The 16,612-nt window shown below is 29.2% G+C and overlaps 2 protein-coding genes across 4 annotated transcripts; one reads left to right on the forward strand and one right to left on the reverse strand.

Annotated features, from left to right (window-relative positions):
* Positions 1-3,743: 3,743 nt before the first annotated feature.
* On the forward strand, positions 3,744-10,218 carry LOC107024280 (transmembrane protein 56-like). 3 transcript variants are annotated; one of them, XM_015225230.2, is made up of 10 exons: positions 3,749-3,975; positions 4,142-4,243; positions 6,367-6,537; positions 7,247-7,335; positions 7,416-7,554; positions 9,098-9,172; positions 9,248-9,369; positions 9,463-9,538; positions 9,659-9,718; positions 9,958-10,208. In XM_015225230.2, exons 3-10 carry the CDS (start codon positions 6,424-6,426, stop codon positions 10,084-10,086), a joined length of 804 nt encoding a protein of 267 aa, XP_015080716.1. In that variant the 5' UTR covers positions 3,749-3,975; positions 4,142-4,243; positions 6,367-6,423; the 3' UTR covers positions 10,087-10,208. The 3 variants fall into 3 exon arrangements, with proteins under 3 accessions (XP_027774535.1, XP_015080716.1, XP_027774534.1); XM_027918734.1 differs by lacking the exon at positions 4,142-4,243 and having other exon boundaries at positions 3,744-3,975; positions 9,958-10,086; XM_027918733.1 differs by lacking the exon at positions 3,749-3,975 and having other exon boundaries at positions 9,958-10,218.
* Positions 10,219-10,986: 768 nt separating this feature from the next.
* Positions 10,987-16,084, reverse strand: LOC107025554. Its single transcript, XM_015226336.2, has 5 exons — positions 15,835-16,084; positions 15,507-15,583; positions 13,994-14,091; positions 11,774-11,915; positions 10,987-11,483 (listed from the first exon to the last, which is right to left on the reverse strand). Exons 1-5 carry the CDS (start codon positions 16,070-16,072, stop codon positions 11,247-11,249), a joined length of 792 nt encoding a protein of 263 aa, XP_015081822.2. The 5' UTR covers positions 16,073-16,084; the 3' UTR covers positions 10,987-11,246.
* Positions 16,085-16,612: the final 528 nt, after the last annotated feature.

A 16,612-nucleotide genomic window follows, 5' to 3' on the forward strand; every position in this document is an offset into this window, starting at 1 on the left:
AGAAACAAAAATATAAATTTAGATAGAAGAACTTGGTTATTGAAGAAAATTCTATGATTTGAGTATGTTTGGTTGTTTACAATTACCCAATGTAACCCCTGTTTATAATTCTGTAGGGATGATTCTAGATACTAAGAATTTAGACTATTCTAACCTCTTTTATAAATATCTCTCTCAAATATCTAAAAACTCTAGACAATCTAAATTTTTCCTAACTACATATATTTAATTCTCTGGAATATCTACACTTTTCTTATATAAAACAATTACTAAAAATATCTCTACAAAACTCCGGAAAAATCTAATAAATATCTAAAATTATTTGTACCATTAAAAACCCATCTTTATTTTCACACAATTAAGGTAAAGACGGTGATCAACTTAGTAATTGGAACATCAATTATGCAAGCCTCCTAAATTCAAGTCTTGAGAAACTTCCTAAGGTTAGAATTTTAAAGATTGTATAAAGGTGTTCAAACAACCATGATGTTGAGATAAAAGATAAGACTTTAACCTCTCTTTCTTTTATTTATAATTTTCTAGTTCAACTAATAGGCTTCTAATCTCAGTCTATTTTCTTATTGTATATGATAATCTTATAAAAATAAAGTACTTATTTATTAATTTTTATGTAATTTATATGACACTTGTTGGTAGATAGAATTAAAAAAAAAAGGGTCATTTATATATAAAATTAATATATGACAATTGATAATTCAAAAATCCACGTATATAATACATGTATAACAGTATGAATTGTGCTCTACTGACTGCATGAGTTGTTAATTTGTGATGTAAGCAAAAAGAAGTAAAGAAGGCTTTTTTTAAAATGAAGAATTGAAGTGTGAAATTCTAATAGTGTGACAACAATGATTGAGCTATGTTGACCAATCCGCTTAAACAATTAAAAGGAGTGAGTTCTCAATTTGTGAATTATAGAAAAAGAAGTAGAAAACAATTTACTTCATCTAGTTATCTCAGATTAGTTGATTACTTTACTAAATTAAGAAAATATTAATTAATTTTTTTTATATTATTCTTAGAATTAATTCTTTTTTAAAAGTGTTCACATTTTTTTTTATAAAGTTATTAAAAAGTTTTGTAAGAGGTAAATTTATAAAATTATCTTCTTATTTATAACTTTTACCATGCGTGTAAAGAAAAATAATCAATTAATGTGATTCGAAGGGAATACTAATAGTGAAGATTTTGAGAGGAAAAATTAGAATTGAAAAAGGAGATGATTGTTTGGTAAGTTGTATAAAAAAATGTGTTAAATAAAGAGTACTAGTAAAGTTGATATTTGTTACAAGGGAAAAGGGTCGGATATACTTCTGAACTTTGTCATTTAGAGGTGATATATCTCTTGTTATGAAAGTGACACATATATATTCTTACTGTAGTACAAAATGACTACATATATATCTACCGTTACAAAAGGAGCTTACATATGCCCTTCATCTAACGGGAGTGAAAAATTAGTTTTAAATTTATATTTTTGACTTTTGATTTTAAAAAAGTTCATGTAGGCAAGTATATATAATCTTTCTAGCAAAGTTCAAGGTATATTTTGCTCATTTTCATGCATAAATTATTTTTGACTTCTAATTTGATTATCATTATTTGAGCTTTTTATTCTTTTTCTTTTCTTTTATTCTTTAGAGTAAAGAAAAAAAAATCTAAAACTAATTTTTTGTAGTTATATTATAATTAAGAACTAATTTTTTTTGGCTATTATAATTTAGTTTTTTTATATAAAAAAATAATGTATTTATAATAATTTTTACAAAAAAATAGTGAAACATAAAAAATTTGACCATCAAAATAATAAATTTAAATTAGTTGTTGAAATAAAAAAGTAAAAAGATAATATGTGTAAGAGGATCAAATATACCATATGGATTATATATTTTTTTTGTAGAATTTATTTTTTTCACTTCCGTTAGAGTCAAAGAATGTATACAAATTATTTGTATAACAATAGAGTATATATGAGTCACTTTGACAACAAGGAGTATATTAACACTAAATAGTAAAGTTGAGTAATATGTCCAGCTCTTTCCCCTTGTTATAGTGATATTAATAACATTAAAGATTATTTGGTTTAGTATTTAAAAATTACACGTTTTGCATAATTTCTAAAAAAATACTCTCTCGATTCAATAATAATTATCCACTATTGACTTGTCACATTACTTAAGAAATAATAAACAATAAATAATATGAGTGATATTATTCCCTCCATTTCATGTTAAGTTAATTTCTAAGACATTTTTTCATTTTTCAAATTAACTTAATTGTTCAATTTTTAAGATTATTTTTAGAGTGTTCTCCCAATTTTATTCTTTATTAGTTAGTATTGGAATTAGTGATTAATTAATATTTAATTATTTGAATCATAAATTTGATAATAATTAATAAGGGTAAAAATGAAAAACTAGATTCAATTTATGTCTTAATTTAGTTTCTTAAAGAGTATGAAAAACCTTAAAAATTAACTAAATATGGAATGAAGGGAGTACTATATTATCTTTTGACTTTATTAAATATAATGCTTTGACAAATATGTTAAACTAAACGATAAATAAAGGAATATTTAATATAGCAGAAAAAAAGAAACACAAAAGGTAAAACATTTCTTAATTTTCTAAATTAAATGACTAATATTAAATAATTATATTTAATAAAGTGGACAATCATTATTGAATTGAAAAAATATTGAAGTATTTTATTTCAAAAATATATTCCACAAAATATAGCGACAAAAGATGTGGAACAGGTTTTGAGGTTGACAATTATGCATTGGCTGTAATTACACACTTAATTTGATACTAGTATGTTATTTTTATTACCCTCCTTTTACCGGTTCAATTTTGACTTTTATTTATTCCTTTTTACATGTTATGATAATTAAAAAAATAATATTATTTATATATTATATTATGAATTAATTTAGATAGCTTATGTTTTTGGAAAAGGTAGAATCTCTTTAATGAGTAAATTAATTTTAAAATTTTATTAATTAAAAAGCATAAAATAGTAAACTAATTATGTTAATTATTATTTTCTTAATATCAAATACAAAATTAAAAAGTAATTAACAACATGGGAATATTATGCTACATGTATTACTCTTTTTATCAATTTGTTTGATATATCATTCTTTTAAATTTTTTTTAATATATATTAAATAAAAAATTAAAAAGTAATTAAAAACATGGTAATATTATGCTACATGTATTACTCTTTTTATCAATTTGTTTGATATACCATTCTTTTTAGTTCGTATAAAAGAGAATGATCATGTTTTTTTTTTATTTTCTTATAATAATATATATAAAGTTAATAAGTAAACAAATCAAAACGAAGAAAATACTAACCAACAAAAAATATATTTTCTCCATCTCAATTATGTAATACTTTCAAATTTTAAGATTCAAATAAGTCTATATTTGACTTAAATTTTCATATATCTTTTAATTATTTTAAATTGCCAATCATTATGACTTATATTACATTTTACATAGTTCACAAATATATAAATTTATTTTAAAAATTTTAAAAATTTTAAATAAATTCTCGATCAAACTTAAATTAGTTAGACTCTTGAAAAAAGAAAAAGGACACAATAATTTTTGTTTTCATAGCAAATGACTTGTAATGTAATCCAATGGAAGAATACTTGAGAAATATTTAACCAAAAAAATAATAGAGAAAGGTTTTAATTTCAAGAATCACCTGATGCCACGTTGGAATGATAGATAGGTAGATTCTAGAACAAAATGAACACCATGGGAGTAGCAACGTGTCCCTTAAGTCTCAGATTCTTCTCTTCCTCTTTGGGTTTATGTAGAAAAATATAATAAGCAATCAATCAGAGAGATATATATAAAGATAAAGAATACACAAACAAACAAATTTCTCTTCATAAAAAGCTGACCTTTTTCTGCTTTAAATACTTCTTTTGAGTTGTTGGTAAGTCAAAAGGCCTACTCCTACTCTTTTTTGTTTTTGTTTCCATCAATTCTTGGTTTTACTTCTTTCTGTTTGTTTTTCTATTTTAGGTTTTGGGTATGAAAGAGTAGAATAAAGATTCAATTTTTAATCTGTTTTTGTTTTTTTCTTTTACCCTATCCCTTAGGAGCTTCTACTTTTTGCTTCGTTGGTGATTCGAATTCGCAATCTTTTTTAAGGTTGGACTGTTGGAAGTGAGGGTGGTTACCATTCGAGCAATTGTTTTCAGGTAATCTTGTTGATTTCTTGGTACCCTTGGTTTTGGTGCTGTTTGTGATTGTTTGAAATATATAACAGAAATTTGATTGTTTGATTGTTGCTGAATTTTATTGTAGTTGAGTATTGACTTTAACTATATAGTTTTATTGCCATGAGTTTGATTAAAAGAGCTGATGGTTATATGCTGCAAAATTTCTGGAGATAAAGAGGCTGTTTTGTCCTGTACACTTTGTTTGGATGGTTCTTATATATCGTTTCATAGTCTATTGTATAGAGCTGATGGCTATAAGCTGCAAAATTTCTGTAGCTAAAGAGGCTGCTTTGCCCCTTACACTTTGTTTGAATGATTGTTACATATCCTTACATATTGTGTTGTGTTGGCTTGATGAATATAATGTTTTGATAGATTGTATAGTTTTTCGTTGTTACGTAATGTTGTACATCAGGGAAAGATGGTAAGGTAGCAGTGATTGTCAAATCTTATGGTTAAGTTTAGAAGATATATACCGTAAAATAAATTGTTTGATTGTTGATGAATTTTATCGCACTAGACTACATAGTTTATAATATCTCATGAGTTGCATGATTCAAAGAGCTGCTGTTATAAGCTGTAAAATCATTATGATAGTTTTGATTCTCTGCTTGTCAAAAGGGAGGCATCCTTTCTTTTCTGTCCTGCAAATTCTGTTTTTCATTATGTTTCTATTTTCTCTATTTGGATAGAGAAATGTCTAACCATCTGCTCGTTGATCCTACTGCATTTTGGTCACGTCCTTATATTTTTCTGCAATATGTCCCTTCACGTGCGGCTCTAATTATTTTTTCATTCCCGAGAATGTGAGCATACATTTTGATGTCTTGATAAAAACTTAACTGAACCTTGATGAATAATATGAAGCAAGAGACAGAAAGAAAACAGGAAATCTAGAAGAGAAAGGGACTCTTAGGTGTTGAAATCTTTTGTTCTGTGTTGTTGCTCATTTAGATTGAGTTCTGGATTTTGCCCCCCTTACACTATCTTTTTGTACCTTCTCATACTGCTTTTTTCCTTAAGCATTCTTTCCACCATTAATTTTTTCCCAGTAGGGGTGCATTTAGTGTGAAGGAAGATGTTTTCCGTGGGTGTTTTGTACTGAAAAGTAAATTCTTGGACCAATTTCTAGTGTTTGATTAGCTACAAAATAGGTTTACCTATGAGAATCCTACAAGGTGTAGCATAGCATGAGGGTAGTGTCTTAATGAAAGTTTTTTAGTAAAGGCTGGCAATGACATATAAACACTGATTGAAACAACTGATATGGTATGAGTGTTTAAATACTCGTAAAGGAAAATAATTCTCTCGTAAGTGAGAGAAGTCATTTTCCGAAAACATAGCTTAAAGAAAACATTTCAGCAGTTCGAAGTAACCAAACATTAGAAAATGATTTCATGGATGAAAATTTTTCCTTGGACAACATTTTTTATCATAGGGAACATACTTCTAGGTTTAACATAAACCAAGCCAGAAAATTGGCAAGCATTGCTAATAGGTCGGTTATCTTATTTAAACTAATATGCTGAGAAATTGAAAATTTTAAGGAAGCCATTTCAAGTAATTTTGAGTAATTGATCATGTTTTTTCCTTATGCTTTTGATATGTATTTACTGCATCAAGCAGAAATATTAACTGATGTTCATGATTCCATAAAAATGCTTTTGGTTAAGGAAATGGATCTCAACAAGATAGTCCAGAAGCAATAATTAGGATCAAATTGTATTGATTGTAGCTCTGTAAAACCAACTGTATAGACATAATTTCTTTTCTAGTTACCTGATTCCTCAAAGTTTATCCCCAGAGCGCTCAAAATCTCTAATACATTCGAAAGCCCTGAACATTTACAGTTGAAATATGGTATAGCATCTACATCGGGTTTAAACTCATGCAATTTTTTGAGTTCCTAGTAAAAGATAGAGAAGTATCTAAGGATAAGTTAAAACTGCTTATGGTGTCTTCGTGAGAGTGGTTGTCATGTGACCACCTATGTCATGCCATGTTGCCACATACAATCTTTGTTTTTACACTTGAAGCTGATATCTAGCATATTTATGAGATTGATGTAGTTTATGTTTAATCTTTTCATTCATTATTTTCAGGAGAAACAAAGTACAGAAAAGATTTGCAGTAAGTTTATATTGAGTACAACAACTATTATGGAAATCAACAGTTATCAAACTCGCGCTGAGCTTCTTCTTCGAAGCTACATGCTATCAGATTCTTTCATTGTCTACTCTTCTGTTATTGGTGGTGTTTTCGCCTGCAAGCTGGTATGACTATTTCCTTACTACAGTGACTTTTTCAAGATGAGGTCCGTCATCAAATCTTTATTCAATTATTCTAATGGAGTAGTATTTTGCATTTCTGTGCTTGATTTTAATGTATAATCATGTTTATTGTGCTCAATCTTTTTTCTTGTTCAATTACCCAGACAATGTCTGAGTGGTGTTGTATAGCAATAGGGACCTCAATACAACACAGCTTAGAAGCTACTTGGTGATTCCATCACCCAAAACCAGAAGGCCTAACAATATACCTACCTTCTGGTGTCCTCTCTTTGTACAACAAACTCAGCTTTAAATCTAGTCCTAATACTAGGCATCAGGAACTTGTCTTAGCTTAAACAGATCCTTAGCCTCTCCTGGAAGGTGTTGGGAGGTTTGAACATCAAAATTTGATCATTGCTTGAAGTTAGCTCAGTAAGAAAATCTGCTACTTGGTTTCTTCTCTGTAGCAGTGATTCATTTGTATTCCAGCCCTCTTCTTGTAGTTGATGATGTTTTCCAGAATTTGCTTAAGCTTCAGGTTTGAAGTGTTTTCTTTTGTCACCATATTGGCTACCAACATAGAGTCAAATTCTAAAAGTGAAATTAGTATGTCCATAAAGGAAACACCACTACTGTGCTCAATCCTCTTGAAGATATGTATACTTTACCGTTTTGTATAACTAGATATTTCTTAAATATCTATATGTTTCAGGTATATGATCTTAGCCAGATATTCACCTCTATTTACTTTAAGCGCTATGCTGGGCTCTCAAAATTCCAACAAGTTGAATGGAATAACCGGTAATTAGTCATGCTTTTCTCCTCATTTTTACTATTCTTTGTCATGGTCAAGTAAATATAAAGCTTCACTTATGGTGTAGGTCCATATCTACAATTCATGCAATATTCATTACAGCCATGTCACTGTACTTGGCATTCTGGTCAGATCTTTTCTCTGATGATCAGCTGTCTGGCCTTGTCATTATGCGGAGTTCCACTTTATCAACCTCTATCTTGGGGGTGAGTGCTTTATTATCTACTCATGTTCTTGTATACCTGTCACTATTGGTCGCGTAGACAATAAGGGAGCTGTAATATGGCGACTTACTGGTATTATATTTGTTGGCAGAAATAGGGAATCTATAATTTCAAAAGTTGGGTTCAACTTCGTTACATTCGTGTATTTAACTTTGGTTGTTGGGCCTTTTTGAGCTTCACTGAGCTGTGATCTTAGTTTAAGTTATCCATCCATACTTCTGCTACAACAATATACCTGGTGACATCCCTCAAGTGAGTCTCGGGGTAGAGTGTACATAGACATTAATTCTTATCTCATGGAGGTGGAGAGGTTGTTTCCAGAAGACCCACCGCTCAAAGTGATATATTTTAGTTTGGGGGTGGGGGGTGCATTCCAAGAAATGAAGTCGGGACCTCTCACACCCGAAGCGAGAATCATACTACAATGTAGGGTAATCTGCTACATTGCTGAAATTTCTAACAGTTCTAGTGAGGTTCCTTTCTAAAGCACGCATTATTTGAGGTTTTCATAGATGGTTCAATTCCCACTTGTATGGATTTCTTGACAAGTAGGTTGCCAAAGGTTTAAAGAGGTAAATTGGCTGCTTTGTATCTACTTCAGGACAAAGCTCCTTTTTTATTGTGTGTTCACCTTTCTGATCTAACACCAGAAACGATGGGCACGGATCATCTTCTAATAGGATAGGGAGAACCTAGCATTTTAAAATGAACTGTACGGATGTGGATCCTTTCATGGTCTCCCGTTGTTTGTCCTCCTCTAATTACTTTTCTCCAAAAGGCTTTCAAGCCAGTGAAAGTAATTCTTCATCATGTTTTTATTTATTTTCTGGTCAATTTTTTTATTTTGCATTGTCACATTGCTCCATTGATAACTTTGCCCCGTCTTTGTATATTATGTCACATCAAAATCACCCAGAACTCATGGTTTAGATCAGCGCGTTACTTGTTTTTCCCGTCAGTGATTTCACATACAAAGAAAAGAGAGAAAAGACAAGTTAGTTGGTTGAAGAATTAACAGAAGTAGAAAATCATTTATGTCAGAAGTTCAAATTGTGGAAAGTTATTATGCATACTACAATGACCAGTATACATTCATAATCTTTTATTAATGAATAACTGTAGCTGCTATGACGTCTTTATTGGACTGAAATCTTACCAAACTGAGTCTGTATCATCTATGTATTCTGGTTATGAGTGGGATTCATATGAGTGTGAGTTGCTAAAATATATTAGACGGGGCCATAGCAGTTTCTCTGTACCTGACCTGTTTGAGAAACGTAATAGCTTCAGCTGGAACATTTTGGTGAGGTGTAAAGCTGATGCCGTAGATTGTCTCAAAGATGCAATTCATCAGAGAATGTTAATCTCGAATGTAATTCTGTATCTTTCTTCATTTTATATGTTCTGAAAGCTTGTAATATATATATATAATTCCTTGTTAACTAAATTTATTTTCATCTCCATTTATGTGTTATCTACCAACACCTTTTTTCTTTTATAATAAGTTTTAATGTCTTCTTCATAGGTTTCTTTGGGATATTTTCTCACTGATCTTGCTATGATCCTTTGGTTTTATCCTTCTTTAGGTGGAACGGAATATGTAAGTGCTTGTCGTTTTCCTTCAATTTTATTTAGACTTGGTTTGGTGATTGACATATGCTTCTTTCTTGTGCAGCTGGTTCATCACCTTCTCTCTTTGGTGGCACTGTCATATGCTATGTTGACTGGTGAGGCTCAGTTTTATGTGTTCCTGGTTTTACTTTCTGAGGCAACTACCCCGGGAATCAACTTGAGATGGTACCAATAGAAATATCAAGCCCCACCCTTGCTTCTTTACGAGTTATCTTTCCCACGTTCCATTTTCTTGACCAATCCTTTGTTTCTTTATAGGTATCTTGATGTAGCTGGATTGAAAAAGTCGAAAGCATACCTCATAAATGGTTTCATGATGGTGTTTGTTTGGCTGGTATGTAAAGTATTAGCTATATCACCTATATTTCTGCTGTGATGACCGATCGAGTAGACTTCTTATCAAGCTTCTGTTCTGTTTCTTGATGAATTGCTAAATCATAGATGGTGTTTGCAGGTTGCCAGAATTTTTTTATTCATTTACGTGTTCTACCACTTCTACATCCACTACGATCAGGTAATATTCTAAATAATAAACGATAAAACTCTGCTGAAAAGAAAACGCAAACTTTCTCAAGAAAATGGACTTCTTTATTACCCCTCGATCTTAGTAGCTTTCACCCTTTTTGCTTCCTTGGTAACTCGAACTCACAACCTTTGAGTTGGAAGTGAGGGGTGCTTACCATCTGAGCAACTATCTCCCGTCAAGAAAATTGATTAATTGTGTGCTTTGTTTGTGTTATGGACTGAAAACAGGTTAAGGAGGTATCTTCATTTGGGATTTTCTTGGTGTGTGTTGTGCCATTGGTACTTGCTGTGATGAACTTGATTTGGTTCTGGAAGATTGTGAAAGGACTTAACAAGACTTTAGCAAAGAGGAATTGAAGTTTGGTCCTATCACATATTCAAATACCTTTACTATTCTCATTGTGTACATAAAAATTGAATACATCAAGAATTGACTTTGCTGTTTTCAACAAGAAAAGAAATGGTCAATAGATAATATATAGATGAAAATCGCGCGTTTGGCTCCAAAAACACACACTTTTTGAGCATTATATATTATAAGGTATCCTTCGCTAATTTAAAATGGATATTTCGCTTATTTATGAGTGAAATGTGACATATCGATGAATTTTTAACTTATTAGTTCACCTAAAGGTAAAAAAATATCAAAAAATTTAAAAGAATTTAATCCATAATTGTTTTATTAGCTTTTCATGTAGAGTTGTATCATAGCTAATTTTTAGGTGTATATTGTGGAGATGGGATTGGAATTTTTTTTCATGAAGTGAATTTTACTATTTGTTTACTTAAATCGATGGTAAAAGATTATTGAGATCGATGGAGACAATAAATCTTCTTATAACTAAGTTTTTCACATAAACTATATTTTTGTGCCATGCGATTTGAAACAATGTTCATTTAGAAAATTAAAATTTTTTTTACTTTGAATTGTAATTGACTCAAACTACCACTTAATTCTTTTTTTTTTTGGTACTCTTATTATTGAAGAAGTTCACGATTTCAATTTTCATCATATTAATATAATTTTACATGAGAAGCTAATAAAAAGAATTGTATTTTTTGTGAGCGAACTAGCATTAAAATTTTTGCTATGTATTTTGACTTTTGAGGTACATAGACGAAGTTACAGTTCACCCGTAAATGAGTAAATCTATAATTTTTAGGAAAGGCCCCTTTTAATATGTAGTGCCCAAGACTCAATAAAAAATCTAAAAAAAAAATGAAATAATTCACCTTTTAATTATCAAATAGTAAGAATTAAATAATTAATAGAGTAGAATTTCTTTGTTCGAGATTCATATAAAAATTACTGGGCGCGTACATACAAATGCCAGCGTTATTCATATCTCACATTAATGTATATATAAAATACAAGATTAGCTAGCTAGAGGACTATTCTATATTAATTACCAATCGTTTGATTGGTGAGATAAAATCGATAAGATATTCTTCTGACTAAATAACATCTATTATTATCCTTATCTCACCAATCAGACGATTGTAATTTCATTTTAATACTAAAAACATAAAGAGATAGATAAATCTAGATTGACGTGAGAATTGTCCTTGGTGGATTTCAAGACTTGCTTTGTGGAGGAATCATATTGAGAATTTTGATGATTATAATCATTCAAAGGCCAAAAATTGATCTCCCTTTCATGTGAAAACTCACAAATTTCACTACTTGGACCACCACCACCATCATCTTCTTCTTCTTCTTTTGTCATTCCACTACTTAAACTTCCTTGTGCTTCCTAAATTCACACACACACAAATAAAACTAATATGAAGTTTGATATACTATTTCGATTCGAGATTTAAGTTCTATGAATTTAACTTTTGAAATGATTTTAGTATTAAATTTATAGTATTTATAAAATAAAAAAGTATAAAAGTAAAAAAGTGTTTGTGAACTATGAGAAATTGAACAAAAATGCGTTCAGTTAATAGTTTAGTCTATTAGTAATGTAACCTAAGTTGTCTTCACATTAAGTATCTTAATTTGAGGTAACAAATAATTAGAAATTAAGGAAAATCATCAAACCTGGTAATCATAGCAATAAATATTATTTTCAGCAATATATGCATTGATTATTGCTTTATAATTGGGCAATTTATCACTTCCAGGGTCTATTTGTTTGCTGATTTTTGAAGGACCATGTTCTAATAATGTTTCACACACATGCCTGCAAAAGTATAATAAAAAAATTAAATAATACTATTAAAGAATGAAAAAAGTCTCACATTGGTGGTTAATGAGATGAGTGGACTCCTTATAAGGCTTGGGCAGTCCTCCCTTTGAGCTAGCTTTTGGGGTGTGAGTTAGGCCTAAGACTTAATTTCACATGGTATCAGAGCAAGGCCCATCTCACCCGATGTTGGGGCCCTCCAAAATTAAAATTGCCTACGCACCAGATGCTAAGCATTGGGCGTGAGGTGGGGTGTTAAAGAATGACAAAAGTCTCACATTGGTGGTTAATGAGATAAGTAGACTCCTTATAAGGCTTGGACAATCCTCCTCCCTTTGAGCTAGCTTTTGAGGTGTGAGTTAGGCCTAAGACCTAATTTCACAAATACTAATAATATGATTGAGTCGCCTTTTTTGAGAAGTGTTTTGCTTTTAACGTTAGACTTTCTAGCATATATTTGAATTTAAATAGACGTTTAACTATAGAAATCAAATATTTGTCTTTTCTTCTTCATTAATTTCTTTTTTTAAAAAAAGTGACAATTAGGTAGAAATATCATCTCAAAGTCTATGGAAATATTTACATTAGAGTTGATTATTTGTAGTTTAGCTGAGTCAGTGAACACTACCTGGAATATTATTATTCATAACCAAAAGTCATAGTGTTTTGGTAAAGCTAATAATGCAATAATTAATGAATGTATTTATCATCTAGGTCTTTCCTTCTGCAGTCAAATAAATGGAATTTAAATCCATAAATTTGGAAAAAAATAAGAGGAAAGGAAACAATAATGATTTTTAAGAAAATGATTAATCTGAATATACTCAGCAACCTTAATGTGCTGTTTTTTCAATCTTTTAAAATATTTAATTTTGAATTATGGTATATATATCTAACTTATGATGGTATATCTCAATAGTTTCTAGATATATAAATTTCATTTTAAAATTATTATATTGAGAATCAGATGATTAACCCTTCATATTTACTCTAAACTCCTTTATATAATTGAGATAAAAAGAATAATTATAATAAAGAGCAATGAGCAAGAGAAGAAAATATATGTAGAAGTCTTTTTTCTATTTCTATTTGTACAATATTTGATACTCGTTTTAAGATTTTATTTAATTTTAATTCTAACTATATATGCATGTATTCAAAGGGGAAGAATTGCTCCAATCCCTATGAAAATAATTTTAGTAATCCAAAGGCTTGAACTCGAAATTTGTGGATATCATAATATAATAATTATAATAAGAAGCACTAAACAAGAGAAGAGAATATATATATACACGTAAATCTTTTTTTTCCACTCGTGCAGTTAGAGCGGTCAGTATGGGTTAGGTTCGTTGGGTCGGTCTGCCTAACCCGGAATTTAATAGGGTTGGGCTAAGATTTTTGAAGTTCATCTAAGAAAAAAACTTTTTAGCCCGGCCTGAATACGTCTGCTGATTTGTAGGGCTTGAGAAATATCGATAGTGCTGGCCCGTGGGCCAATAAAAATTAATTAAAAATATAGTATAATATTAAAATAAAAATTAAAGAGAGTTCAAACTCAAAATAATTAGGTTAATATTTCTATTTAGATATTTATACTTTTACTTGAAAAAAAAATTAATAAATATTATAAAGATAATTTTATTTGTGAATTTGATTAAAAAGTAGTAACATTAACATTATGTAATATTGTTTTGTCAATATTTATGATAATATTATTATAATTATAACTTAATTTAATAATCATTAAAAATATATAATTTTTTAAAAAGTGGGCTGATCCGACAAGCCTGTTGCTCACGTACTTGTGGGTTGGACCCACTGTTTTCTGGTCCAAACCAAAAATGGGCTAGCCCGTCCTGACTCCTAAAATGTCAAAGTCTGTATGAGTTAAGTCGTATGGTGTGGGCTAGCTCATATTAACAGCTCTACGTGCAGTGTTTGATACTCGTTGACTTAATTTAATTCGTTCTCTCCATGTGATAACTCCAATTCCTATGAGAATATTTTTATTTTAAAAGATTCGAACCTGAGATTTATGATTAAGTTTGTGGAGATATATATATTTAGAGACTTACTGTGGTGAAGACCATGAGAATTGTGGTGTCTCTTCATGGAAGTTGTTTACAGACCTAACAATATTGAGGTTGCCTCTCTCCTTCAAGTTTCTGTACATCTGATTTTCAATTATACATCAAACAATTAATTAATTAACAGAAATTTAAAAAAAAGTTTAAAAAAAAATAAGGAAATTATGCATGGCTTAGAATGGAACAGCTCATTAGTAGACTGGATTTCAAACTTTTAAAGGTTTTTTATTACTTAAAATAATCGTAGGGCTTCATATATACCTAACCTAATCTATTATCTAATATTAAGCATCATGTGCTACACTAAAAGTCTATAATAATTGTCCTAAATATTTGGCAAATTCTTCAAATATTCATAAAGAGATCAATGTCAGACTTTTTTGATAATCAAACATTTCAAAATAATAGAAAAAACCTTTCATATTGGAGATTAAGTTCAAATCATCTTGATTCGAAAAATATGTATCACTGATGTTTCTTGAATTACAAAGAAATCTTAATTATCCTAGTTCGAAAAATATATCACTAATATCCTCTAATTATTGGGAGAATCGAGAGAGAAGAATCAAGATAGAAACAAATATTCTTGGTTTTTTTTTAAAAGTATATAATTGAAAAACAAAAACAAAACAAACACACACGCAAACAAAAAAAGTATATGAACTCTTATCTGAAAGAAAATTACCAATTAGGTTGTTACATTCCAGGAAATTAAATTAAAACTTTGTGTACATGCTTATTATTTTTCACTCAAAAATATGAATTCTTAAGTTTAAATCAAGTTATTTAATCTTCCCTTTTATGCTTTGCAAAATTAATAAGGTATGTCAAACTTCTTGTTATTAAAAAAAAATCAAATTGCAAATGTCGACATAAAACATAATATAAACGTGCTTCAATATTCCTTCCTTTACTTTATTTCTCATTTCGAAAACATCATGATTATATTTCTATTCTTGAAACCTTTAATTTCAAGAAAAAGGAACAGAAAATTCCATTTTAGTTAACAAATTTCAAATTTGATAATGATAGAGTATATAGATATTGCAATGCAAAACTAGAAAGAATAATAATGAACTTATTCTATTTATTGCTTCGATTCTTCAGAAATGTTATTATATTTACATCAGCAACATAAAAAAACACACTCTAATAAAAAATTCATTATTTTTTCACTCAAATATGTTCAATGGTTATTTTTAAAGATATTTTAATTCAATCAGTGAGAAAAAAACAATAATAATTTTCACATAGAACAATTAAAAAACTTCAGAGTATTTTAGCAAAAATCTATTTCCCACCATGTGTTTTTACAGTAATTAAGCTGGTTAGTATAAAAATGGATGAAATAACATGTTTCATAACGTAGATTTCTCATAGATTCGCATAGGAAAACCCTCTATTTCTAATAGTATCATCACTTTTGAAGAATCTGACATGCACTTTTTAGTACCCTCAATATATCTTTTTAAGAATCGGAACAACATAAGCTATGAATTACCTGGAGATGGCTTTTAACATGAGAAATATTCAATCCCTTTACTGCCATCATTTGTTGAATTCTCTTTGGAGTTGCTTCTATCATATTAAATCAAAAAACAAAAAAAAACCATCACTCCTTAATTTCTTACTAAATAGATAGATTATCATAATTAACTACTAATCATACCCTAATTCTTGATCATGACCTTTATTAAAACTCTTTCTATATATATATAGCCAAAAAACATCAAAATTAGAAAGAAATATATATATATATATATATATATATAGATCAAGAAATAAACAACTAAAAGATATACAATTTTTTTTAAAATTGATACACTTACTATGTCCTCCTCCAAGAAGTTGAACAGCTTCAATGAAAAGTTCATGAAGTTGTGGTGTCCATCTAAGTCTAGGTATTGATGATTTCTTGTATTGTCTAACACCTATTCTTTTACAACACTTATTTTTCATTTTTGAGAAATGTCTCATCACCAAAAAAATATAAAATGGATTGGCCAAACTTAATTGGAGTGCACACACATATATATATAGAAATAAAATATGTAAGGTTGGAACCATAAAAATAAAGAAGAGAATTACGGCTGTGTATAGTCTGATATTATGGACTTTTCTTAGTCTCTATGTGGACTTCCCTAAACATCCACAAATTCCTTACCATTTCCTCTCCCACCCCCCACCCCCACCCCTATCTCGAAATCGGAGTTGGGACGAAACTGCTTTATTGAAAAATTATATTGTATAAATAAGTTAGATATACTTTTTATGTATGTGTATAATTAGATATTGAATCGTTTTGATTTTGTTCATATATTTATTTATTTTTTTATTTTAAATCATCTTATTGAAAATATTCTATACTTGACTCCCAAAGAAAGGACAAGGTATTTCCTTTTTTTTTAAAGAAAAAAGACAATATAAGGTAAAATTAATATACTTTCTTCGTTTCAATTTTATTTGTCTTAACTACAATATTGACCATCAAACAATATTTTTAAACATTTTAAATTGTTAAATTGTATGGTGATTTAAAGTAGTTTTTATATAGTTTCTAAATATGAAAGTCTTATTTTCTTTAAAAAATTTAAAGATTATGTAGCT

Source organism: Solanum pennellii, chromosome 7 (assembly GCF_001406875.1).
Source record: "Solanum pennellii chromosome 7, SPENNV200".
Taxonomy (NCBI): domain Eukaryota; kingdom Viridiplantae; phylum Streptophyta; class Magnoliopsida; order Solanales; family Solanaceae; genus Solanum; species Solanum pennellii.